At 37.4% G+C, this 27,851-nt stretch overlaps 1 protein-coding gene across 8 annotated transcripts in view; it reads left to right on the top strand.

The window, feature by feature from the left end:
• The window catches only part of WASF3 (WASP family member 3), an 81,392-nt gene extending 54,486 nt beyond the window's left edge, over positions 1-26,906 (top strand). For 6 of the 8 annotated variants that reach the window (XM_068930190.1, XM_068930191.1, XM_009686540.2 and 3 more), the window contains 7 exons: positions 4,243-4,377; positions 9,560-9,713; positions 12,001-12,118; positions 17,952-18,127; positions 21,123-21,386; positions 23,050-23,420; positions 24,177-26,906. In XM_068930190.1, the coding sequence (XP_068786291.1) occupies positions 4,243-4,377; positions 9,560-9,713; positions 12,001-12,118; positions 17,952-18,127; positions 21,123-21,386; positions 23,050-23,420; positions 24,177-24,334 (1,376 nt within the window). In that variant the 3' untranslated portion in view covers positions 24,335-26,906. Of the gene's footprint in view, positions 1-4,242; positions 4,378-9,559; positions 9,714-12,000; positions 12,119-17,951; positions 18,128-20,072; positions 20,240-21,122; positions 21,387-23,049; positions 23,421-24,176 lie in introns of all 8 variants that reach the window. The other 2 variants (XM_068930193.1, XM_068930194.1) reach the window with 2 other exon arrangements.
• Positions 26,907-27,851: the final 945 nt, after the last annotated feature.

Raw genomic sequence — 27,851 nt, 5'->3', positions numbered from 1 at the left:
AGTTTTGCATATGTATATATACCTAGGGAAGAAATAATAAGTTGCATCTGATTATCTTTGAAAATTAAATTTTAAAAGCTGTGAGCGTACTTCTGCGTTGGTTGTTTCTTAATCTGATTTCAGCCTGTACATTAACATGCTCCCTGTACATTAGCATATACATCATTTAAAATTGTTGAATGAACCAGTCCTTAACTTCTTACCTTTCATATGTTTATTTCTTTGTAACTTCTCCTCCATTGATTTAGATCCTAGATATCAGGCTGAAATCTTATTTCTAGATGAACATAAACTATATCTAGTATGTGGATACAGAGTATCTTTGACTATTCTTTGACTCATATGCAAGCGATACCAAAAGTCTTTTGCACCACTAGTGACTGTTCAGCGTAAAAAGGGAGGAAGCATGATATGTGAGGCTTTGGAAGTCTTTGCTTCTTTCATGCAAAGAGCCATGTCCGTCAACTTGCCTCCTAATGCTTTCTTCAGCAGATTGACCGTTGTCTCAGAATCTCACTAGCCTGCATACAGATCTGAGCATTCTGTATCCTGCTTTGTGTGACTCTGCTCTTAACCACAGCTAAGTTGGACCAAGTTATGAAGTTAGCTTTTTTTAGCGTTGGTGCAGTACTGTAGGTGCTATGAGGTGGGTAATAATCAAGACCTAGCTGGTAGTAGCCTACCACTTTTGCTGATTATTTAACAAACAAACAAAATCCCACAGCATGATTCCAATGCGGATTAATCCAATTACAAATGGGTGGTTGGATCACTTGTTTCCTGCTCCAATGGTCGTGTCCTGGATGAATTCCAACTTACAAAGCATCAGCTGGCTCTGTGGGGCCATTCAGAGCCTTACCTTGGATCCTGAAGAGCATTAATGCAGCACTGACTCACTTGGGGACAGTCCTAGTGTCATCTTTTTTTCCGTGTCTTTTAAAGCTGACACCTGAATACCGGGTATTGGCATTACTTACCTATTGTCTTTGATGATGTATGTTCATGGTGTGAAAAGTTGTAGCACTTTTAATGCACTGTAAATCTTTCTATAATTTGAAATTCTTCTTTCATGTACTTGTGCTACGCCAGGATCTTTAATCAATACAAAGGAATGCTGTGCCTTTAAGATTCAAATATACTAAAAGGAGATAGGCAACCTAATAAGCACATTTGGGTTTCTGGCCTTCAGAAAAACCAGCACCATTGTTTGATTTCTCTTCTGTTACAGCACTGAGTGTTTTGACTGTTGACAAAAAGATGGCTTCGGGGCAATGGATTCAGTGTGTTAATGCAAACCTTTTTGTGCAGTATGTCAAAATCAATTGTAATTAATTCAGATTGTGCCTAGTCTCTACTAGAGATGTTATAAGCTGATGTTTGCAAGATGATGTTCCATATATTTATTATAGAACTTGAGTAGAAGTATTATGATTTCAATTATTTGTGAATTACTGTCTCCAGAAATGTCTCAAAATGGTTGGAAATGGATTTTGCAAGCAATCAGGCATAGAGTCCTATGAAGGTGATCTGTGGAAGCGCTTAGATAGATGCGTTGCTGTTAGTTGACATCAAAACCTACTGGGGGCAGAGACTGGGCTGGGCAGTATCATGACCAGATTTCCCTCAACTAGTCCTGTTGGTGAAGGGAGCTTTAGAATGAAAAACAGATATATCACCTCTACTTAGAAAAACCTTGTTCCAAATATAACGGCTGTGCAATTGGGTATTGGAGCTTGACTCTTGGAATAATGAAATACATAATTCCTTTAGTGATTTTAAATGAGTATTTAGAATGCCTGTATGTTGGGCAGCAATTTTTTTTTAATAGCTGTCTTACTGTACCAAAATCGTCCCATAAGTTGAAAGATATGATCTTATATATTAAAATAGTTTTTCTGCTTGTTTCTGCGTTGTTAAAAAAGTAGTTTAAAAGGTAGTAATACTGAGAACACTAGAGAAATATTACTGAAATGCTGAGTAGCATGGCGGTGCCATGTCATTGTTTCTTTTACTGACAGAAAATTAACAACCCGTCTTGCACTTGTTTTAGCAAGTGTTGTCTTTTAAAAAAATCAGTGTTAAAAGAAGTATATTCACAAATCAACTTCAATGACTTATTTTGCCTTTTGCAAGATAATCGACAAGCATCTTTCTGCACTACGTGACTTCTCTAAGGGTAGTATGTTTTGTCCTAGTTTGCAGCAGTCCTCGGCTCAGCATGCTCATTGCAGGAAAGTAACGCAAACTAAAATCCGTTACAATTTGTTGAGCTCTGAACACTGGTGGCTGAAGAATGTAATACCTCCTTGATTTAGCTGAAGAATTGAAGAGCTTTCTTGTTCCATAGCTTGGAGAGAATAACCTCTTCATTTGTAGCAGCTAAATCAAATAGGGATTATAACTGAATCCCAGTCAGCGACTTCGGTTTTTGAGAGGCAGGAGGTTAGGAGGAAATCGGCAGCGTGCCTTTCTCTGCCACCTTCCACATATATATGAAGCAGAGCTTAGATGCACCTAAGTAACCTGTTGGATTAGTTTTCGACTTGATTTTACGTTTAGTGAAGAATCGCTTACTGGAAAAGTCCTCTGCTCAAAGAGAGAAAATCAAATCAAATTTGAAATGAATGCTCTTTCATTCCTAATTCACAAAGAGTGTTTTCAGATACTGTTTTAGTAGGTGTTTTTCCCAAATAAATGATACAGGAAAGGGACATATCCTGTTGCGTTCTCGAATTTTTAATGATTATTTTTAATTTTGTATTATCTCCAAATGTTTGCAGGGTGTGATTTTTGACTGAAATTTTCATTATGTCTGTACTTTTCCATCTAAAGTCTTAAGGCTGGTTACAGGACCCAGTTTAAAATTTCAACATAAATGTTATTCTTTTGGAATTCGCTGTCATTTAAGTTGTCATTCCATATTGTTCCAAATATCAGATAAGTTTCGCTTTCCCTCTCCTTTCCATTTCTGCTCTTCAGGTTCATCTTGTTACAGTTCATATGCCAAGATGAGTTTAATTCCTAAGTAGAGTTTTAAAATTTGTTTAAAAACCTTAGTTAGATGTAGGAGGTAGGATTTGCTTTTGCTTGGAGAACTAATGGAGCGTAGCTGTCGTAACAGAGATGTTGGCTACGGAAAGCAGTGCATTTGTGGCGGGAGAGAATGTTAAATGAAGTCAGCAGCAGCACTATTTAGGTAGAGTAGAAGGAGGAAGGACCAAGACACAAGTAGGTGCCAGGTACTGTGATTTTGGTGACCCAGAGCAATGAGTTTGATTGGAATTTGAAAGCTGGAGGGGAAATTCTGGGGCAGGAGAAGTGTTAAACTGAGGGTTCTCATTTATGGTGATTGAAATATTCAGCCTGGGGCAGAGGGAGAAATGGATGAGGGTGCTGTGTACTTTGGAAAGAGGGAATTCTAGGGAGGGAATGGACAGGTGCAAGGTTCTCTGGACCGAGAGGGGACTGTGTTTGTCATGTGGCACTCACTCCTGTCCACTGTAGTCCTTTTGACTATGATTTTTGGCTGCTGTTGCACTGGACTGACCACCATTGCAGTGATTGTTAAAATATGGCAGCTGAAAGGGAGGCTGAAAAGGTTCTAGGCTCCTCTCTTCTGTGCTATGTCAAGTCCAGAGTGGCCTTGGATGAATGTGATCAATATGGTCTTACCCAATCTCACAAATGACTTCAGTGGCAGAGCAGCGTCTCTAGTGCGTATTTGTAGAGAGGTAAGTGGGCAGTTGGTTATGAGGATCCATTTTTTTTAATTGCCTGTTTCACTTTTCCTTCATTTTGGTGTTGCCTTATGTTCATACTTATAATTAAATAAATCTTTACAACTTTGGTTATTAGATTTTGGTTTGCAGAATTAACTTCAGAAGCTGTTAAAGATAGCAATAACTTTGATGGGTCTTTATTTTTGTCATAGAGACTAGTTTGAATGATAGTTGCATATCTGTTGGCAGCAGCTCAAATAATTAAGGATTAAAATTTGAAAGTCTCCCTGTTTTTAAGTAAGACACCAACCAAGATGTCCAGAAAAATAGCTTTGAGTCAGAATTTAGGGCTTATATTGAGATTTTTGTCTGAATCTTTTGCCCAAAATTTTGCTGAATGAAGAGCTATGCTGTTATAATCCTATACATCATGTGTTTTATAATAACTTCGTGGTACTGAAGTCATTTCTCATGTGTTTTAAGTCTTTAACAAAGAGATTTAGCTGCCTATTTTCCTCCATAGGCAAACATGCTGAAGACATATTTGGCGAGTTGTTTAATGAGGCCAACAGCTTCTACATCAGAGCAAATTCTCTTCAAGACAGAATTGATCGCCTTGCTGTCAAAGTTACCCAGCTGGATTCCACAGTAGAAGAGGGTAGGTAATATCATGAAAACATTGAGCCAGAAGTGATGTTGACAAGACCACAGTATTTACACAGTAAACTCTGTCTTAATTCTGAGTTGATATTTAATCTTGCTTTCTTAGTGAGGTGAGTTGGGAAAAATCATGTTAGCGGACTGAGGAAAAATGTTGTTGAGTCATGTAACTGTCTTCACTTTTGACTCAAGAAGCCGTCAAGAAGTCACTAAGTAACCTTTTTTATAGGAAAAACTTTTAACCTCTGAATGTAGTAAATCAGAAGTGAATAAATGAGGACCTTACTAGAAATAAATCAGAAAATCAGAAAAAAGTTCGAAACATTAAAATTATTTTTCAGGATAGGATGGTAACCAGCTTTGTTAGTAGTTATCTCTCCAGGATCACTGTTTGCAGTGATCTGAGCTCTTACAATACTCTCCCTAAACAAAGCACTGCATTTGTGCATAAACTAGCTGAAATTCTGTGGGTGGTTCTAGCTAGAATCATTATTTCCTTGAACTGCTGTTACATCCTTGCTTGCTTACATGTTTGGTCATTCACTTCATAAATATGTAATAAAACCAAAGAATTCGAGTAAGATCATTACGCTGTTTGAAAGCACTTCATTCAGGTAAGTAATGTATCTCTGTTTAGCCTTTAAAGCTGTAATATGCGTCTTTGCTTTTATATCCAGTTACGTGTTGAGGTCTGAACTAACGATTGCCTATAATCTGTTCAGATAACTTCTTCTGTGTTCCAAGAAATTGCAATTCCTGACTCTTAGTAAAATGTCAAAAAGTGAAAAGTAAAAAGCTTGTTAGATCAGGAGAGTAGTGTGATCACCTAGATCTGTAGAATATGTTAGAGCAGGATTGCGGTGTGATATTTCCAGGAATATTCAATCTTCTTACTAATACACTTAGTCATTACATAGTTTATAGACTATATTTAATATTAATATTATTACTAATATTTAATAATGTGATATCTAGCTTTCCATTTCTAGTTTGTTATTGCTGAAAGTCATTACATTTTGTTTTTTCTCTTTTAAAAGTTATAGTGTAGAGTACCACAGCTGATACTAGCATCTTTCTTTTGCCACCTTAGAAAAGATGCCAAGAGCTGTATGGGAACAGAAACTAAGCTTAAGTTTTGAGCTGTGTTGTGGCGCTAACATGAGCAAAATAAGTGATAGTCATACTAGACTTGCTCTGTGCTGAGATGGGTGAAGTCAGTCTTCATGACTTTGAAATACAACATTTTTGGAAATGCTATCCTCACTAGAGGATTTTTTGTGGTTTTATTTTCTTTAACATCTCTTCTGTATTACAGAATACCTTCTGATTAGTTTCTAGAGTTTGGTGAGTTATTATAATCAGTCTTTTGGAAGGGGAAACTAGTGTAGGGACTGAGTTTTTCAAGATATTTTATTTTAAATTGACCTCAGTTATTATTCCTGTATTGCTAATTGTCTTTCAAATTAATAAGCTATATATACAAACGGATGTGACTTTCCTGTCAGTAGGAAATCTAATTAGCTATTTGGCTCTAGAAACTGAAATTTTTGTAATAATTCATTGCAAGTTGGATGTCAGTAATTCTCAATTTATATTTCTGGGTAGCTTAATCATTTAAATAGAAAATAATTTGCTAGGCCAGTTTTAAAAACCTTTAGATTTAATTGTGTCATTGATTTCCAACATTCTTAGCAAAATCATATAACTAATGCTGCAGTTGAAAAAAAAACTGTTTAAAATAAACAATTGAAGTTAAAATCTCAAAGGCATATAAAAAACTTACACTCGTAAGCCCCAATAAAAGTCAGATTTATGCTCTTTTGAAAGTATTCCCTCAAACGAAAAGGTACCTATTTAAACATGTGTATCTGAAAAAACTCCCTGAATTTATCTCACTGATTCACTTACAGTCAGATTTAAACAGAAATTAATTGTCAAAAATGGCATTTTCATACTTTCCGTAAACTGGACAGGGGAAGGATGACTCAAATTTTATTTTTCTAGTTCTAATTCTTAACCATTTTAAAGGCTACTGAAGAATCTAAGGGGTTTTGGAATGAGAGGCAGGGCCTCACCACAGATCAAAAAGATCTGTGCAGGGATGTGACAAGGAAAGCTAAGGCCCATTTGGAATTAAATTTGGCAAGGGATGTCAAGGACAACAAGAAGGGGTTCTTCAAATACATCAAGAGCAAAAGGAAGACTAGGGAAAATAGTCCCTTCCTGCCCTGGTGACAAAGGATACAGAGAAGGCAGAGTTGCTGAATGCCGCCTTTGCTTCAGTCTTCACTGCTAAGGCCAGCCCTCAGGCATTCCAGATGCTGGGGACAAGAGAGGAAGTCTGGAGAAAGGAAGACTCCCTTGGTTGAGGAGGATCAGCTTAGAGCTCTTTTGTCCAAACTTGACATCCATAAATCCATGGGCCCCGATGGGATGCACCCGCGAGTGCCGAGGGAGCTGGCGGATGTTATCGCTAGGCCACTCTCCATCCTCTTGGAAAGGTCCTGGAGATCAGGAGAGGTGCCTGAGGACCGGAAGAAAGCTAATGTCACTCCAGTCTTCAAGAAGGGCAAGAAGGAGGAGCCTGGAAACTACAGGCCTGTCAGCCTCACCTCCATCCCTGGAAAGGTGATGGAACAGCTCCTCCTGGAGGTCCTCACTAAGCATGTGGAGGACAAGAAGGTGATCAGGAGTAGTCAGCATGGATTCACCAAAGGGGAATCATGCTTGACCAATCTGATAGCCTTCTGTGATGGAATGCCTGGCTGGGTAGATGAGGGGAGAGCAGTGGATGTTGTCTCCCTGGACTTGAGCAAGGCTTTGGACACTGTCTCCCATCCCATCCTCCTAGGTAAGCTCAGGACATGTGAATTGGATGAGTGGACGGTGAGGTGGCTTGAGAACTGGCTGGATGGCCGAGCTCAGAGGGTTGTGGTGAATGGTGCAGAGTCAAGTTGGAGGCCTGTAGCTAGTGGTGTCCCCCAGGGGTCAGTGCTGGGTCCAGTCTTGTTCAATGTATCCATCAATGACCTGGAGGAAGGGACAGAGTGCACCCTCAGCACGTTTGCTGATGATACTAAACTGGGGGGAGTGGCTGACACACCAGAGGGCTGTGCTGCCATTCAGAGGGACCTGGAGAGCTGGGCGGAGAGGAACCTCCTGAAGTTCAACAAAGGCAAGTGCAGGGTCCTGCCCCTCGGGAGGACTAACCCCAGGCAGCAGAACAGGCTGGGGGTTGACCTGCTGGAAAGTAGCTCTGCAGAGAAGGACCTGGGAGTGCTGGTGGACAACAAGTTGAGCATGAGGCAGCAGTGTGCCCTTGTGGCCAAGAAGGCCAGTGGTCTCCTGGGGTGCATTAGGCAGAGTGTTGCCAGCCGGTGGAGGGAGGTGATCCTGCCCCTCTCCTCAGCCCTGGGGAGGCCTCACCTGGAGTCCTGTGTGCAGTGCTGGGCTCCCCAGGACAAGAGAGACATGTCACTCCTGGAGAGAGTCCAGCGGAGGGCTGCAAAGATGATTAGAGGGCTGGAGCACCTCTCCTCTGAAGAAAGGCTGAGGGAGCTGGGCCTGTTCAGCCTGGGGAAGAGAAGACTGAGAGGCGATCTCATCAACGTGTACAAGTATCTGAAGGGAGGGTGTCGAGAGGATGGGGCCAGCCTCTTCTCCGTGGTGCCCAGCGACAGGACAAGAGGCAACGGGCAGAAACTGAACCACAGGAAGTTCCATCTGAACCTGAGGAAAAACTTCTTTCCTGTGAGGGTGACAGAGCATTGGAACAGGTTGCCCAGAGAGGTGGTGGAGTCTGCTTCGCTGGAGATATTCAAAAGCCGTCTGGATGCGATCCTGGACAATGTGCTCTAGAGGCCCCTGCTTGAGCGGGGGGGTTGGACTAGATGATCTCCAGAGGTCCCTTCCAACCTCAACCATTCTGTGATTCTGTGATACGTGGTAGAGAAGTCTCAGTGGGATTCAGCTTTCATCATACGAAAGGACAGGGTATTTTATGGGGTCTGCTTATAAGTTGATGCCTTTTCCTTTTACACATCACCTATACATCAAATTTTTGCCTGTGATTGTTCAGTTAATATGCTAAATTCTCACTGTTTGTTCTTGAGACTTGATAATTTAGATGAAGGGACAAGTAATATTAGATGAAAATGTTAATAGAAATAAAAAGAAAACAAAGCAGGGCATTTTGGAGGAAAATGTTTGTACTACTCCTATGGCTTGCAATATTCCTGAATAGTTATATCAGTCAAAAGTTATATCAGGCCAGTGAAGACTTCTGCTCTTTGTTCAACTGCACTCAAAAACTAATGTATTGGGTTACCTAAAAATGGAAGATAGCTTACTGCTACTTTTAAATCAGTGATTGGCATTATGTGGATATTGTTTTAGCAGCCATCACTCCATTTCAAGAAAACCATGTTAAAAATGAAAGAAAGTCTAGCTAAAATTGACAGGAACAACTAAAAGCACTAGAAGTGATAGGAACAACTAAAAGCAACTTAAATCTTTCATTTGAGAAAAAAAATTGGAAAGATTGATATTGTTATCCCAGAATTATGTACGTGAGCAGATATAATAAAAATGTTATTGAACTGTATAAGGAAGGTATTTCTCTCCATAGAGAAATGAGGAAAACTTAAGATTAGAGGGATGTTCAATTTATGGAATGACTGTGAATTGAAATAAGGTAGATGATGTGGGGAACTCACTCTCACAGAAGGCTCTTGAGGCCATAATTTAATAACAATTAAAACGGAGTTGGATGTGTCTGTATGGAATGATCACCCACGATTGTAATTATAAAACATGCTGTGACAGAGGAGTATCAAACCTTGCGTTTCAGATATGACCAATCCAGGTGAAACCTGGTAAGAAGGGCAGATTACAGCGTATTTGTTTGCCACAGGATTTTTGCACCATCTTCCAAGACAAACAGCTTGTGGTCTCATTATTTTAAATGAGATTTTGGACTGCGTGGGTCTCAGATCTGGTTCTGTATGACAATTTTTACATGCTGTTGTGCTTAAATATCATGATTGTCTGTGAAAGTTAAATATTTTGGTTTTTCTTATATATTTTGCTGAAAATATTTTAAATAACTAGCATAGAATAGATTTTATTTTTCATTTATGTTAAATTTTGACCTATGATAAATACATTTTTGTTTCTAATAGTATCATTACAAGACATCAACATGAAAAAAGCATTCAAGAGTTCAACAATTCAAGATCAGCAGGTAGTTTCAAAGAACAGTATTCCTAACCCAGTGGCTGATATTTATAATCAGAGTGACAAACCACCTCCTCTGAATATTCTTTCGCCTTATAGGTATGGAAACATTAATTGCATACATTCTTGTACTTTGCTATTTGTCTCTTAGTTGTATGTGGGAGTGATTACAGCATAAGGGAAGAGCTGTGTTAGTTATTGAGGTTTGGTTTGTTGAATATTTCAGTGATTTCTCTGTTCGTGAATACGAAAGCTGTTATCGTACTTACAGTCATAAGTTGTACCTAACCCTGCAGTCTAATAAAAATCATCATGTTTCAGCATAATAATATTACATGGCAGCATGGGAGCTAAAAGCGAGTGCCGTTGATTATGTAAAAAGTGAAAAGAAAATTAATAAGATAGTAAAAAAGTCTTTAGTTTATTTATCTTGAAAGCTGGGTTTTGTTGCCTTTTCTTCCCTCATCTCCTGCAGATGTGTGGTGTGCACCTGCACACACAAGCGCGCACATGTGCAACGTGCATGCTCCTACACAAGCGCACATGCATAAACGCACACTTTACCCTTCTTTTTCCTGGCTACTGACTGGTGAAGAAAACAGCAGCAAGCAGGACTTCATTTTCTGGTTTTTGTTAAATTTATGATTGTTTGTAAAATTAATCTCACTTGTTTTTCTTGAAGGTGTAAACAACATGTTTTCACTGCGTCCCTTAAATTTAGGGAGGTACTAGATTGCAAAACTAAGGAAGATAATTCAATATAATTAACATTGGTTACAGCTATAACAGGAAGTCTAATATTTATATCATGAAGTATCTGGCTAAATGGATTCGGTTTGCAGTAACTTATGTGTAAAATTTTTTAGGAATGACTTAGTGTATTTGCAGAGTATTTTTCTACAGCTTTTACTTGGAAGGTAAAATTTAGATTTATAGTTGAAGTATACTTTTCTACCTGCTGCTACATACAGTTGTGTGGTTTTTTTATGGGTGGTCAGCTAATAAGAGTTGTTTCAGTCAACTGTTCTGCGTAGTTATGTCCTAATAATATATCTGGATGACAATAGCAGTGAGCTTTATTGTCTTTTTCCAGTTTTATTAGGGATGCACTAGTGAAATATACTTACTTGAGTTGTATTTCTTGGTAAATCTTTTAGATCTACTGAAGTTAAATTGCTTGTATTTGCCCTATCACTGTTACGATGAAAAAAGTACTAAGTTTAAACTAACCTCAAACTGTAGTCTGACCAAAGCTGGAGGTATGGGAGAATAACCCCTTCAAAATCTCAGAATTTCGTAGCAAAGAGATCTAACACCCAAAACTAAGGGACTTAGGGCGATATGATCAGACAATACATAGGAACTGCTGTCTGTTCCCTGCTCCAGTGGTTGCACGGTTTCTATATGCTGGATCTCCATCACTGTTGATCCTGCAGGAAGACATTTGGGTTCAGCTGCCATCAGAATTTGTGTAGGAAGAAATTAGGATCCACAGCCAAAAGGGATGCTGAAGGACACCATTTTAGGAAGCTAGACTGGGATCACCTTCACATACTGTTTGGACTGTGCCGGCTGCCCTGCTGTGTTGAATCCCCCTGTCCCTGTTCCTTTCCAAACATGTAGGATTTCAGAAGATTCCCTGTTTCTAAGCCATGGCATCAAGTGTTTACTCCACCCCAAATTAGGAATTGATAGCATATCCTTTCAGGGGCTCCTTAACCTAAGTGACCCTGTTTCCAGGAGGTTCTCTGCTGCCAAGTGGAGCCAGCAAGCCCAAATCAGCTCAGTCCCAAACCGTCCTAGGGCAGTGCAGTGGAATTCAGTTTTCTGTTCTCCAGCCCTTTCCTAGCGCTCCTCCTGAGTTGGAAGAGCCCATTTTAAGTAGTGCTGTCCTGTTCTTCCTGCCATAAGGCCAAAGGTTCTCAGACCTACCCTGTTCCCAAATTCAGATCGTAAGACTTGTCTGGATTTAGCCAAATCCTCCTCTTCTAGTCTTTCTGAATCAGTTGAGTTGCATTCGTAACTGAGGCTACTCCATCCCCTGCACGTCCTGTCTCGACACTGATCATCTTGCAACATCAGGGAATTTCAGTCCAGTGAGGAAGACTGTGCAGGAGCCCAGACAGCTCCCCCTGAGGTCTGATGAGGCATAATCCGGAAGCATGCTGCCCAAAAGGCAGCAGATTGCACCCCTTTTCCCTGGAATCCTTGGCATGAACCAAACAAACAGCAAGCTGTAATTAGCAAGAGTGCTATGTAGTACACTTGGCATGCTGTCATCCTGTAGTACAAAGAGATTAAGCTCAAACGATCCTCAAAGGTTAGCTTTGTTAGTTTAAAAATACTAATTCATATTTTCTTAGTTTGTATTCTACTGTATTTGCAGGGATGATAAGAAAGATGGATTGAAGTTCTATACTGATCCTTCCTATTTTTTTGATCTGTGGAAAGAAAAAATGTTACAAGATACTGAAGATAAGCGAAAAGAGAAGAGGAGACAGAAGGTAAAAGCAAAAACATAATAGAAAATATATGTATTATACTTTCATGTATGCTTGTTCAGGCATAAAGAATTGCTAGATCCTACTCAGTTTATATGTGTGGAAAGGCAGTTCCTTTTAGACATGGCTGTAGATTTAGAGTTGGTTCAGTTTTTATAGTTCATGCTGTCTATTTTAAGAAGCTGGCAAACTGAATGTTAGGATAACTGTAGTTATCTTTCATCATAACTTCTTTAATCTCTTGCCAGTATCTGCTTATTAATACTTAGACAAATAGCCCTGCTCTACTTCAAAGAAAAGACTATATGATTTAGAGAACAAAGGAACTTGAATTACAGTTTTCTTTATTTTCATAATTTTTTATCCAGCAGCATCAACTCCTATAGCAAAACAGGGACTTACTCAGCAATGCATATTCTGTTGGGGTTTTAATTTCTTTGTAGTAACTCTTTGCTTTTCTAAACTTATTAGAAGTGAGTAATAGATAACAGATAACAAATTTATTCTGCAGTTCAGCAACAAGAGCTTTAGGAGAAATGTTCTTTGTTTCTGCAAAGTTTAAGAAACAAAAAAAGGCTTTTTCATAGGAAAGTGTCTTTAGTCCTTCTGCAATCTGTTCAGCAGGCTGATCAGAGATGTATATTCTAATGCTCTGAAGATACTGTAAAAATGGATTTTAGTTTTGAATAATAATTTTGTTTCTATGTACTTCTGCAGCTTTTTTGCTTTTTTTTTTTTTTAATCAAATCTTACAAGGCCATAAGATTCTTTAAGATAGGCCTAAGAAAAAGGGAAGAAGGAAGGCTTGATGGAGCAGCAACTGCCTATCTTATCTGGCAGGTAGCTGCCCTTGTAGATAGGTTCAGTGAGAAGTATGGAATTTAAAAATAAAACCAAGATGAACAGGCTACTTAAAGGAATTAGAAGACAGTTGCTTAGTTTTGCAGTATATGCTAAATATAAATATATTAATGTATATAATACCAGCTTAGACATGAGAATACAGAACGTGCTTGAGAAGCTTTAGTGTTCTGATTTTATTAAGTGAAATTTGTTCCTTGTTCAGGTTGCTAGACAAGAATTTCTGTCTACAACATTTTAAAGCAAAAGATGGTTTAACTAAAGCATTTAGTGAATTCATGTTTTAAAAAGTTTTGCAAAATTAAATCAAATTTTCCTAATTGGACTCCAATTCAAGAAGGTTTTCTGTTTTGACAGATATCTCAGTATTGAAATAGGAAATAAAAGTTGAAAAAGCTGAGTAAACATCTTCCATAGAAGAAACTCAATCTGAAGCAAAATATTGGGAAATGCTCTTTTATTTTTTGGTATTATTCTATACAAATTTATATGCAAAGTTATGATCCCACTATATTCTCAGTATCATAAGTCATAGAGCTGATTAAAGGATGGGAAACAATTATGACAGATTTTAAAGCAACTTTCATTGTCCAGTTTAGTCGTTTCTTTTTTAATTTTATTCGCTGTTTCTCTGTGGAAAAATCTATATAGATAATTACAACTTTGGTTTTTTTTCTCCCTAGCCTTTTTTTTTTTTCCTTTCAAATGTAGAGCTTGTCACTAGGGAGAGGGATACAAACTGAAGAGCTAATTTCTTCATTCTGGTTTGATATTAGAAAGCAAAACAGCTAGGGGAAAATCACACAACTTTTTTTTTTTTTTTTTTTAAAGACCACCTCTGTAACCAAGTTTCACTTGAAAAAAATTTGATAGAGATTTTCATAAAATGACTTTTTATAAACTTGTTTTCAGACTATATTTTAAATAATACGTGTCACCTGTTTCTGTCCATGGTATATTTTGTGTAGATTTTAATCGTCACAGTATACAAAATAGAAAATGTTTTCAATCCCAATCATATAGAATTGAGTTAAATATGAAAAAAACCACCTAACAAGAACAGATACGAATTTGCATAGATTGGTCTGACTTTATGCGGTAGGTAGAAATCTATCTTTTAGCTTTGCAGAAGTTGGTGGGCAAGCATGCATGTTGTCATCTGGAAGCTTAAGAGAGCTGGAGGGCAGCGGCTGAAACATCTCTCAGACCCTGTTAGTTCCAGAGGTTGCTTAACACACTGTCATTTTCTTCTGTCCTTGTCCTTACAATAGTAGTGACTGGTAATGAATCTGAAGCATCTATTATGTTTATCGTGGCTGAAATTATATTTTGAATCTACTAACTGAGAATTCCTCAAACAATTTGTATTTTACAGAAGCACAAAATATACAAGTTGTTGAGAGACTGTGTGCAGATGAAGATGTATCATTTAGGATATTATAAGCTAGATATCCAAATGCAGTGCTACTCAGCTGACCAAATATAGCTGGTTTTTAGCCACAACTTCTTGTGCGGTCACTGAAGATTAAGAATATTCCTTGCCTCAGAGGATTTGTTTTCCAGTATCATTTTGCTTATTTGCCTTAAATGCTTGAGCAACAGGAAATCTGTGAGGTGTTTCATTCTGTCACCTTTAAATATCATACTTATTTGTTGTTGCAGTATTCAATTGAATTGGAGGAATTTAATACAGACTTTCTCTGATTCGCGTCTTTCAGCTGAACATTTTCTCCAAAGAAAACTGTGATTTTTATTCTTTTTAAATTTAAAACCTATGGTATATTCTAGAATATACCTATGGTATATTCTATGGTATATTCTGTTCTTTACATGGTAAGCTTTCAGTATGTCACTGTATAAGAGTTCAGTGTGGTTGGTTTTGACTTTTACGTTTATCAGCAGTATTCTGAATTGAGTCACCTTAGACCAGTTGTTAACCAAAGCAAAGTTGTTCCACCTTGCTTTTTATTGTTCCCCATTTTTTTTCCTGCGGAATGAGTATAGTTATTTAAATAGTTGGATTTTTTTTTTTAATTTTTGGCTTTTGTATACTTGCATCTTAAAAATCATTCTTGATGACTTGTAACTGATAGAATGGGAAATTTGGAAAGTCAGAAAAATACACTAGGCTCAAGCTTTTAGTTTCCTGAAAGTGTTGCAAATTCTTGCTGAAGCTACTTTCTGTTATTAGCTCTTATTCTGTATTAAGATGCTTTAAATACCATTTGCTAACTCTTGGTGCAAATGTAAAAACGGAATTAACTTGCCCCTGTTTGATGGCTCTAACTCTGTTTGCTGTGTTTACTGAAATCATTTCCTGCCAATAGTTGAACAACGTACCTGTTTTCTGGCCTACCCTACAGCATCCGCTTGTCTACCACAGTTTCTATTAACTGTCAGTTATAAGGAAGTACATGTTTTATATTTGCTTAGCTTTCCTAAGAAAGATATTTCTAGTCGTAGCTATTTTTAAAGCTTCCCTAGAACTCTGTTGTCAATGCCCTAGGTACTTAAAACTAGAGTTGTCACCACTGTTTGCCAAGGTAATGAAACTATTTGTCCAGTATACAAGTGCTAATGAAAACCTTCAGTGTTACTGAAATAAGATAAAACTACTTTGTTACAGACTTATAGTTTTTTTTCTGCTGCTGCAAATAGGTCTGCTTCGTTATTTTGGAAGAAATGTTTTAGAGATGTGTTTGTATAATATTTAACTAAAAAATTCAAAAAGTAGATTAAAATAATTAAAAATAGATTTTAAAAGTTTAAAAAGTAGAGTTAAGTGCTGTTCAAGTAAAAAGGATATATTTGTTCATTTGCATACCTACATGTTTTTATTTATTTATACATGCATACATAGATACATGTATTTATATTTTTCATAGAAACATAGTGATCACTTAAAAACTTAAATCGATGGTTACATATAAACAGGTATAAGTACTAGATGGATTACATATAAACACATAAGCACTCCTGATTGTGCCGTAGTTGTATTGAAGTCATTATCTTCCAGAGAGGAGCCAGCGTGCATTGTTCAGAAGGCTGATGTTTACTTTTTCTGAAAACTTACAAGTAATACATAATATTAATGAATCCTAGAGGATGGAGTTAGTAATCTGTGAGAAGAAAAAACTAAAGCATGCTTTCAATTAACTCAAAGGATTACTAGTACTTTTCTCACAAATCTCTTATGAGTAGGTAACAAAATCTAAATAAATGAACCAAGATAAAATTCAGAAATTAAAACCAATTAAATCTTGCAGTGATAAATGAAAAAGATGTCAAGCATTTAGAAAGCATATCTTCAGCCATGGAAATGAGCAAAACTACATATACTCAAAATAAAGCGTGACTGAATCTATTTCCCTTCTGCTCTGATTCCTATATTGGGAAATTTTGATGTGAAGAAACGGTATTAAAGGAGATGGTAAAGCACTACGTAACCTGAACACAAAAGAGGGTGATTCTAAAAGAAGTTTGGGGAGGGAAAAGAATTAATAGGTGGTAATTCAGAACCAAGGTAATGACTCTTGTTTGACATTTATTGCATCAATCACTGCAGGGTCCGGGAATGAACAAGTGTTGTTAGGAACAATTGGATGTTTAACTTCAAAAAGTTGTCTCCTTTATTGTGAACGGTGACAAATGTGGATCGGCAGGTGCCTCACATGGACACGCCTGGGACAAGCAGGAGATCCAAAAAGAGGGCAAGCAAGCCATTTAATGGTTGTTAGTTGTGTAAAGCCAAATAAACTGTCTCAGTATTATTTATCAGTGCTATTTGACAGTGGCAGGAAATTATTCTTGTTCATCCATGTGACATGCCTTTTTTCTCCTCGTTTTGGGGAGAAGAAAATGCTTAGATGTTGGCATTTTACTGGACTCCTTATTCAATAGAATTGAATACGACTGTAGTTCTTAGATAGGAATATAATTCTTTTTCAAGAGACTATATTTTTCTAAAAACCAAAAGTCTAATACCAAATTATTAATAGAAAAACACATCTTCAGCCTACTTATGAGGTAGTATTGTAAGGTATGGGTTCTAGAGCCAGCAGAAAATCCAAGGCCCTTGTTAGGTTTGTGAAAAGGAGTAGGACATAAATACCTTTTTGAGTTTGGATAGTGCAAACTTGCCTTTTGTCATACTGGAGCTCAGTATGATTTTATTTGTACTGAGTAGTCAGAGGGTGAGGAGAGGGAGCCGTTTCAGAGGTGCGAAAGCCTCGAATGCCATTATTAGAAGATCTAGTTGATACATAAACATTGACATTCATTGCGCCTGAAATTTTATTGAAAGATTTTCAAAAACTAAATTGACTGATTTGTTGTGACGCTATCAAGCTGCAGTAGATCACTGACCTGAATATTACTGATATATTGCTGAGAAGATTAGTGTCATTCATTTTGTGTAAGATAATAGGAAACAAGGGCGAGAAGAAAGTGAGAGGAATTGTGGTTGTTTGTTATCAGATCTAAGAAGGGAGAGTAAGTTAGAAAAGTGAAACTAATTTCATAGAATGTGAAATTAATTGGATAGTGTTACCATTTCTTCCACATATTTTTCCAAGGCCTGAGCAAATTCAACGTATTCTCATAGTATTGGTTTGCAGGAGAAAAAAATTAAAAGCCCTTCAGGACGGTCTAAATAAATAACATACGATGTCAGGAGAAGTTAAGCGTTCTTGCTAGCTTTTAAAATCAGTGAATTCTGTTTGTGTTGGGGAAGAAGAGCAGATCAGTATCACAACTAGCATCTACATCTTTCAGAAAAAGGACAAGGCAACAGTCTTGCTTCCAAATGAAGTTCATAGCTTAAGGAGTCATTTGTAGTGTAGAGAAATTTTATGTAAACTTATCTTCATCTGTAAACCTAGTCTTATTTTCATGCGCTCTAACTGCATTTTAACCTGCTTTTCCCTTTCCTTTTTTTCTCTCTTTGCATGCTATATTTCTTTTGTTTGAACATTAGGAGCAAAAGCGTATAGATGGCACCACCCGTGAGGTGAAAAAGGTTAGAAAAGCCAGGAACAGACGCCAGGAGTGGAATATGATGGCATATGACAAAGAGCTTAGACCTGACAACAGGTTGTCTCAAAATGTGTACCATGGAGCGTCTTCCGAGGGATCACTGTCCCCAGATACTAGGTCTGTTTACAATAAAGCCTTTTGTTTTACTGCAGTTGTACATTCACAAATACTGAGTAGATTTAGGTGTTTTTATAGGTTGGGAATGTAGCAGATTAGACAACGCATACAATAAATGTTTTAAAGCTCTTCTCAAAATTCTCTTAAAGTGCATATAATGTAGTGAATTATATAATTAATGAAATTTTTCTTCCTCTACCTCCGATGAGCGTTTTGTCATCATAATTCAGCAGTTATTTCATATGTGACATATGCTTTGTATTTGATCTTGAGTAGCTGTAGTGGCAGTAGCATTTAAATCTGTATTTACTAGCGAATATCAATACCTCTTCTTTCATCTATAGTTTGTCATATGTTATGCTGCTGATAGCTTAATATATATTTTTCTATGAACAATGACGTAATCATTTCAGGATTTAGCCTCTCTGAGATCTTCAAATATTTTTCTCTTTACACAAGAACTGCACAAGAAATTATTCAGGTAATCAACTCAATCAGGTGTACAGGGAACAGTTCTGCTTTATCACTCTTCTACTTGTCTATAAAGCAAGCTATAAAACCAGATGCAACATTATTGCTTGAAACAGATCACTTTGAATGAAAATGTCTGCTTAGAGACACACAGCAGAGTTGGTCTTCGTCGTTCCTCTCCCGAAATGTGTATGAGATTCTCTTTGAGCTCAGTGGGAGATACCCTCTCTTGGTATGCACAGCTCTTCTGAGTCTGTTCACTAAGCTGGTCTCACTAGAGAATTTTCCCTCTTATTTTCTTTTCCTCTGTGCGTTATGGTTAATTGCTAGCTGAAATGTAAGGAATAAACAATCTAGTAAAAAACTGTTTCACGATTTAGTTTGTATTTAAATTGTGGAATAGGTAGGATAAGGAAACAGACTCCATTGCAAGAGGGTGGACTGATATCTTTAGTCCACTGTCCAGCTGAGGTTAATGAAAAAGATCTGCTCAGAACTTTATAGAACTATTGTTTCAGACTCTGTGAACTGTAGTTGTCTTGTAGTTGAAACAAAAATTTTAAAGGAAATTCCTACTGCTGTTTCAATAGCATGTCCAGACCCCCTCTCTGTCTAGAATACTTTACCACTAATTTTTTTTAGTGAGCTATATTTTCTAATGCAAAATGTTATCTCCTTCTTGTCGGTCTGTAATGTTTCATTAAGACTGCTTTCCAAAGGTTGATCTTCTGAGATGACATTGGTGTCCAGCTGTCAAATGCCAGATGTGGATTTTTCATCTCTGAGCTCTGCCTTTCACACATTTTAAGTCTTTTTCTGGCCTTAGCACCTTGCTTCCAGGATTCCTGAGTTTGAACAGTCACATTGAAGCGATTTGTCTTTTTATCTCCCCCCAGTGTCAAAATGTGTTTGATTATTTGCAGATACCCATAGTAGTTGCAATGTGTAACGTTTCCTTAAGCAGAAATTGTAAAGATGCATCATTATGTTGGGTATGGATTTTATGATGTGACAGACATACTGTACTTATTATAAAACTTCAAAGGTTTATATCTGAAAAATTTAAAATTTCAGTGGACCAAATACCAGAGATTGAACCCTGCAGTCTGTGTTTTACATGCATCAAGAGTTTTTAGTTTTGTGACTAGTGGGGAGAAGGTTTTCTATTTTTATCTTGGTGTAGTCTTAATTGTAGGAGCTAAGCTATAAAAAGCCTAAAAAGCATGATGTGTGTAGAAGTGAGTCCGGTTTTCAGATATGTTCTTGTATGGACAGCTACTGCATAAGCATTGTGTTTTAAATAATGTCCTAAGGAAATGTCTGTAGTTATATCATGTTTTTTTATGTTAAAAGAAAAAAAATGCTCATATTCCTCGTAGTTTGATAATTGCAGAACTTAAGTATTAAAGGTTGAAATCTAGGTCTCCAGACTGTGGCCATTTACAATGTATTTGTTATACTTATTGCACTTCAGAGAGAGAAACACAAGCTGAATCCAAACAGAAACCAGCAAATTAATGTGAGGAAAGTAAGAACAAGAAAAGAAGAGTGGGAGAGAAGGAAAATGGGCATTGAGTTCATGAGTGACGCAAAGAAAATGGAGCAGGCAGGAAGCATGAAAGAGGACAAAATGCCCAAAGGGTTTGTCATTTTGTTTTACTCAAAGCCCTGGCTTTTTGTTGCTTGCCTTGCTTCCAGTCTTAAAGATAAGTGCATCAGTTTATTCTGTTCACTAAAAGCCAGCCTGCACGATTGTTCATTACTAATACAATACAGCTTTGTGCAGTAACAGGATGAAGAGATCCTTTTGCTCCCTCTCTTGGGCTTATTTGACAGAGCATCCTAGACTTTGTATCTTTATGAACTCTCTGCTCAACTAATATTTACATTTCTCAGTTTCTCTAAGCTTTTCCAAGAAAACTATTTGTGCAAACAAAGCAAAAAGCATTTTCTAACTTCTGAAATTGGTTCTCTTTGCTTTGGTGGAATCGGTTCTCTTTGCTTTGGTGAAATATAATCTTCTGCATAACTGTGAGTGCTTGCAATGTTGCTTTCATTTTCTGCTGTCACTGTTAACTTAAGGCCAACCTGATAACTACTATCATTTCAAACAATGGCCTGTCAAAACCATCCCCCAAAACAATTTGCTTCCTTCTGGCTACTAAAGAAGTCTAAAACCCAGAGAAAGCTCTCTTTTTTTCTTTCTTAAAGTTTGTGCTATAAGAGGACATTCCACTGCAGAGTTAATATGCCAAAATATTGAAGTCATTCAATTTTAGTCTGCCTATGCCAATTTTTGAGACTGATTTATTTTCAAGGCATGTGAAACTAAACCATGATACTTTTTGTTGCTTTTGTTGTCTTTTCCATGGGCTGACAAGGGAATGGTGCTTCATAATTAGGGAGTCATGTTGCAAGAAAAATTATTCCAATTACATTTTTAGCTTTACTGGTGAGCTATTTAGCTAGTATTCTGCCAGACTCATATAATATGTTCTCCTGCATCCATTTACTTTAATTTTAGGTCCCATGCATCTGATGTTACAGATTATTCTTATCCTGCTACTCCGAATCATTCCCTCCATCAGCAGATATCAATGCCTTCATATGGAACAGGAGATGGTCCACAGTATATGGGAGTATCCCAAAGCCACGAGCATGAATACAGGCCGCCTTCTACCACAGTACGACATGCTACTTTAAACAGACCTCAGCAACCACCTCCACCTCCACCCCAGCCTTCAGACAGCCAACATAGTTCAGTACCTGTGGTACCAGCAGAATATGGGTAAAGCTCCTGATTTACTCCAGTGCATTCTTGACAAAAGTAGAAGAATATAGGTTTTTCGTAACCATCATAACACATGATGTATACGTTGTACAAAAATAGCAAATCCCTCTAGTTATCTCACAGAGGACAGAGGAAAATTAATATGATCTTCATGTATGAACTGAACTCAGATGAGCAAATGGTGAAAGGAGGAATCATGAACTGTGTATTGAATGTAGTGAAAGCAATATGCTTGTAAAATATGAAAGGTCCCTAATGTAATATTAAAAAGGGGATACATTTCCTTTATAATGAAAAGTAGTTACAGTATAATTAATTGAATAATATTTCTGACTGCAAGAAAGGTGCAGAAAAAGGATCTTTAAATGTGATTGACATGGCAGTCTCTGTGTTGCATCCCTGGAATGATTTGGAAAGGAGCTTATGATGAGAGTAGAAGGGATCTCCTCAGACACTGAATCTAGTCCCCTGCTGCCACAGACATCTCCATAATTCCACTTATGAATTTATCAGATTCCTATGTAGACATTTTGCCTGAAATTTTGAAGGAGGGTTTGCTCCATAGCATTGGTTCTCTGACAGGAAGAAATCATTTCTTTTTCATCCTGAATCTATTTCTAGCCAATCTGTACCTATGCATTCTTGTGTCAACATTGTCCTTTTGCTTAAATAGCTTAAACTTTCCAGAGGCAGCCCTAGTGCAGTTGTATCTGTTCTTGCCTGTGTTTTGTTAAGCTAGGCTAGCCAAGCTTTTTCACCTTCAGATGGTGCATCCTCGGATAGCATTTACCCTTTTCATGCTGTAGATGACTCACAGTTATACTGTGATGGACTGTGCCAGCCCACTTCTTCTCTGTTATTTCCAGCTAATCATTTCCCAAGTTATCACCGAAATTCCTGTGATTAGTCCCTAGGTACATGCATACCCAGCATTCACTTTGTTTCACTGAATGTTATTAACTTCCCTGTAATGCCTGTCCCCTTTATACAGTTCTTTACATATTTCAGAATACTTGTACTAATTTTCCTTTTTAACAGTTATGTTAATGACATTTTACAAAGTAAATTAGATTTTCCCTATTCCTTTGAAGTATCAATTTAATCAAATTTATCAGTTTAATTAAATAACGTTTAAATTGACAAACTTGGTTAAAGAAGTACGTGAGATGCACGATATACCTTTGGGTAAATCCTTCCATTCCTACCTTCTGTTTTCCCCCTGTCTTTTATTATTTCTTGACAGTTGTTCTAAAGCCCTGTGTTTGGTGGAAGTGATAATCATAGTCTAATAGTGTTATTGCTTTCTTCTTAATCATCGGCATTGTGCTTAATATTCTCACGGAGCAATGTTTAGTAACATATGGCGGTATACTTAACTGGGTAGGACTAGTAAGATAAAATCTTACTTTGTTTGCGAACTGGCTTGATATGAAGAGAGCTGAAAAAGGATTGTCCTTAAATATGTCATCTGCCTTAAATCAGAATATATTACCTCAATATTAGGAATTTCCTGTATTTGTAGTTGTTTTTATATTTAATGCATCAGTTTAAATTCCTTTCAATTTTTGTTTTAGCTGAGGTTGGAGAACAGTCTAAGGGATTGTGATTCTGTAAGTCCTAACTTTCAGTGCAACAGTCTTTTTTATTCTCTTTTACCTAGGATGCTTCCAGCTCAGATGGTGGATTATTACAATCCTACAGGTCCTCCTCCCCCGCCCCCTCCCCCTATGATTCCTTCAGCACAAACTGCATTTGTTAGTCCCCTCCAGGTTCCTCTGCCAGCTTCCCATTCTGGACTGGTGACTGGCCCCACCTATGCTGCTACTCATCCTCCTCCTTCTAGTGGGCTTGTTGTCACAGCTCCTCCTCCTCCTGGCCCACCTCCTCCCCCTCCAGGCCCCCCTGCTGCAGGGTCATCCCTCTCTTCCTCCCCAATGCATGCTCCTCTAGCTGCTGAGGCAAAGCGTCATGAACCTGCACAGCCGCCAATAAGTGATGCACGAAGTGATCTTCTCGCTGCCATTCGTATGGGTAAGTGGACATGGAGTTTTAGCAATTCCTTTTCTTCAGTGTAAGCACTGTATTTTCCAGAGATCTGAGTTCAGGGGCCCTGTTCCCAGCTAGGCAGAATTTCAGTGTGAGAATTAGTTAACCACAGGTACCACAGACCTATTCTAACACTTTCTGCTTTTCAGGGTACTAATCCTTGTCAACCCTGGCTTCAGACCTATTCCTGAAGCCTAGGTTCCCAGATGTAGAGCTTTGTAAATGTATTCTAGTGTTTGTGTGAACACAATCAAATGAAAACAGTGCTTAAGTTCATTATATGGAGTCTCCATTAGAAGTACATGGATTCTTGGTTTCTTCGGAAGAACTGAGTTGTCCAAAACCATGTTTCAGGATGTAGCTTTGAAAGCCATTATTAGTCAAGGACTAATGGCTATCTCTTACTTTGTTTAGACCATAGAGCTGTAGTTCTTACAGTGTTTCCAGACACAATTTTGAAATCCTCCTTCTTCAGATCAAAAGAACTTGTACAGTCTTCAGTGTTTAGTTTTAACTATGGTTGATAATTTTAGAAGACTAGAAGCACTTAGTCTCTGATTACGAATTCCAGTCTACTTTTTTTGTCTGTTTCTCTTTACCGCTCTTCGTTGCTCAGGAAGGCTAACTTAATGGTTTCTTTTTTTCTTCCTGGATATGTTATTAGACTATAAAACTCATAACAATGTGGAACGAAAATTTTTTTGTACAGAGAACTTTGTCTGACAATAACTGTCTCTACAGGAATTCAACTGAAGAAGGTGCAGGAGCAACGCGAGCAAGAAGCAAAGCGAGAACCTGTTGGAAATGATGTGGCAACCATCCTTTCAAGACGCATTGCTGTGGAATACAGTGATTCTGATGATGACTCAGAATTTGATGAAAATGACTGGTCAGATTGAAGCCTAGTTTAAGCACAGTGGCAAGTTCATGGAAGCACGTGGCTTCAGTGATCGCTTTCTTAGCAAGATGTAAAGCAGGATGTTGGTGTGCATTAAGGCTAGTGATTGAAGCGCTAAAATTGAATTGGTGTTATTCAGAATGCTGTAGCTTAGCAACTCTGGTAATAATGATGTGGTTGTGCTTCTGCAGATCTGAAACTTGTCTTACTTTCAGTATTTACCACATAAGTATACTTAAGTGCCACTAAATGTAGCAAATCATGTGCTGCATGCAAAATATGCTGCAGTTGTTGCACTGTTACAGAAACCAGCATTTTATTTTATTTTCCTGATCTATAAGGTGTACGGTATATATTTTTTTGACTTTGCATCTTATTCTTTTAATTTTGCAAACAACTTAGGTTACTTGTGAAGTGGTCTGGTTGTTGGTCTTTGAGGAGATTTAACTGTATGATTGGGTGTAGTCTTGAGATACATAAATATATGATTTTTAGCTTTATTTTTTCAGATACTAATTATGCCCACCTTAAAATACAGTAGATAGCAACTAAATATCTATTTAGTCTATTTTTAGTCACATCTAGGCTTGGCTTTTTAGCTTAGCTTAGGAAACAGGTTTGAGTTTGTAGAATTTAACTGTTCTTTTTTCCTTAAAAATGTAGAGATAATAAAAAGTATGCTTTGAGGACCAAATCCACATGATCCCTGTAGTTAATTTTTTGAGCAAATTGGAAAAGTTTGTAGTAGTAATAGCTCTAGGTTGCTGACTGCTTATTGGGTAGAATGCTGGGAAGTCTCAGGTAGGTAGTAAATGCATGTCCATATTACAAATGAAAGTTAAAATCCCTGTACAGCTTTTCAGTTTTACGATAGGGGTCAGCTAGATTCAAAGACTTCATGGTAGACCTGATTGAAGCCATACCATCACAGCAGTGTAGACAAGTTACTCTGCTACTACTAAAGAATGAAACCACGACAGTACAGTTCTAGCAGTCAGATACATTTCACAAGTATTAAACTTGATTCTTATTCCAGTAGGTATAAATGTTTGTGAATAAGTTTTTGATTGATTTGTGTATATATATACATATATATATATATATAGTCATGAAAGTTCATTTTTAGTTTCCTGTAGCACACTTACTCAAATTACTGTTACTTTGAACATTTTTCTCTCCCAGTACCTCCCATTTATGTAACATTGGCAATTAAAACAGTTTAATGACTGTTTAGGTACTGTGCCATATATATATAGATATACGTGTGTGTGTGTGTGTGATATGTATGTATACACACACTTTTTTCTCTTTCTCTAGCAAAAGTTGCTGCCATACAGTCTGCTTTTGCTGTCTCTGTTTTCTTTAAAGTAACTCATAACTTTTTTTGCAGTGCAGTATTAGAATGTTCTTTTTTTCTTCTTGACTGTGAGTCAGACTGCTGCTTTGCCTAATGAGGCTTTTTAAAATGTATTCATAAGAGGGGGAAGAGTTCTTTCCTTACCACATTGCAGTTTTAATCTTTTTAACAGAAGTCTATGTAATTCCAGGTCTAACATTTCGTAAAGCTCCTTTGTTCTGTAAGACCTATCTGTTTTTTAAAATGTATTAAATAAAAAAAAAAGGAATGGAAGATCTTTATCTAACGTGTGTTTACGCAGTAAACAGTTTTAGTCCCCAGAATATAACCAGTCTAATGCAATATTTGCATGCAAACTATTGGCTACTTTATTGCTGTTTAATCTGCATATGTTATTTCAATCTATGACAGTTGTTTTTATGGTAGTGTGGCAAAATGCTTGCCTCAGTATTTGTGTTAAAGATTTATCTTATGAAGTGCAACCAAACTCTGCATAATGGTGAGCAACTGCAGCTCTCGTTAATGAGTGGCAGCTAAAGGTACTCATCTCCTTTTCAGCTGGATCTGTTTTAGTCTTTGCCTTAAAATACAGAGCTAAATTCTGCTTTATTTTGTGCACTGGAGTCTGAGATTTGTGCATCCACAGCAAAGGATGGAATTTAGGCTATAGCTTGATGATGGCTTTCATTAATATATGAGAGATGGTTTGCTTTGGTCATAAGGATAGACTTACACACTGGCTTCCAGAAGGTTTAGTTGGGTGAGTCAAATAAAAGCGCAACTCAGACTGCAGCGTTACGTCGGTATATAGGTAGGGAGAGTACCCTCAGTATTCTTTTGATACATGGTGAAATGAAATATCTCAGCAGAAAATTCTTTCCATTCTACTGAAATTTGATATGATAGAAGATATATTTTATGAACACAGAAGCTGAGTGTATCTGGAATTTTGTAATCTGCATTCATTTTAAATAAGAAACATAAAACAAGTGATCAGTTTTGACCAGTTAAGGTAATGTAGATTTTTCAGTCATAGTAGCCAATCTGTTTTTCTGAACCTGGATTGCTGTCATTTTCCTTTTAGTATTTTATCAATAAAATTGTGAATTGATTTAGTGATGTAAACTAACAGTATTCTAGGCCATTTTATCAATTTAATCTTACTTTGGGTTGTGAATTAGTATCAAATATGAATAAAAACTCACTTTTGAACCTGTCTGGCTTTCCTTATGTTAGTAAGATTTTTGCCGTTACTCTTTACTCCTTATTGGTAAGTAACAGAAATGAAAATGTAACACTTCCAAATGTTATCTGTAGATAACACTTGGACCCCAGGAAACACCATTTTACTGTGGCGTAGGCTGGCGTCTGCATAACCCGACTCCTGTAAGGCACTGCTCCTCCTCCTAGCCTGCATACTCCTTTGGTCTTGTTCCTTTTGCAGCCTCAGTATGAGCTCTAAGTCAAAGTTCCTGGTTGGTATTAAGAGGTATTAATTTCCCTACTGATAGTTTTAAATTCTGCCCAGGTCTTTCAGGGAGCAAAGATGTTGCTTAGTGTGTTTCAGTGAAAAGTTATTTACCAGCTGTATTAGCTGGTAGGCTCCCCCACCCTTTTTCTTTTCAAGGAAGAGATGTTTGTAGGTTAATGACACCAAGCACAGTTTTGTAAAATGCAAGCTCATGTCTGTCTGTCCGCTACAGAAATCTTTTAATTCACCTTCCTTGTAAAATATGCCAGGAGTGCCAAAGCCTAGGCTAAAACCCCTTGTGGTAACAGGAGAGGCTTTTCATGGTATTGGGAAGAACTCACAGATTAGTTGTGAAATACAGTAGCCAAATTGTAACTTTAACAGAGTTACTTAGGCACCTTAGGTGGGCTTGATTGTTTCCTGGGAAAATGAATTCATCTTTACTCTGTTAAACTGAATGTTTCTGTCCCTCTAGCATACAGCTCTTACTTCACTGAAATATTCCATCTGTAATTTTAACTTAATTCAGGTAATTTAGACACCAATTCTAAATAGAGATTGAGCATATGAACTGGCAGTTTTTGTTCAAAGGCTATTTTGTAGTAAAGCAAGCTGGTCTCTCCTTTTTAGCAATGTAAATGCTTATTCATCAGTTGGGCTTGGAGTTAGGATTAGTGATTATGCTGAAAG

This window comes from Struthio camelus, chromosome 1 (genome assembly GCF_040807025.1).
Source record: "Struthio camelus isolate bStrCam1 chromosome 1, bStrCam1.hap1, whole genome shotgun sequence".
NCBI classification, from domain to species: Eukaryota; Metazoa; Chordata; class Aves; order Struthioniformes; family Struthionidae; genus Struthio; species Struthio camelus.
The sequence above is the reverse complement of the archived record's forward strand: the minus strand, read 5'-3'. Positions and strand labels throughout refer to the sequence as shown.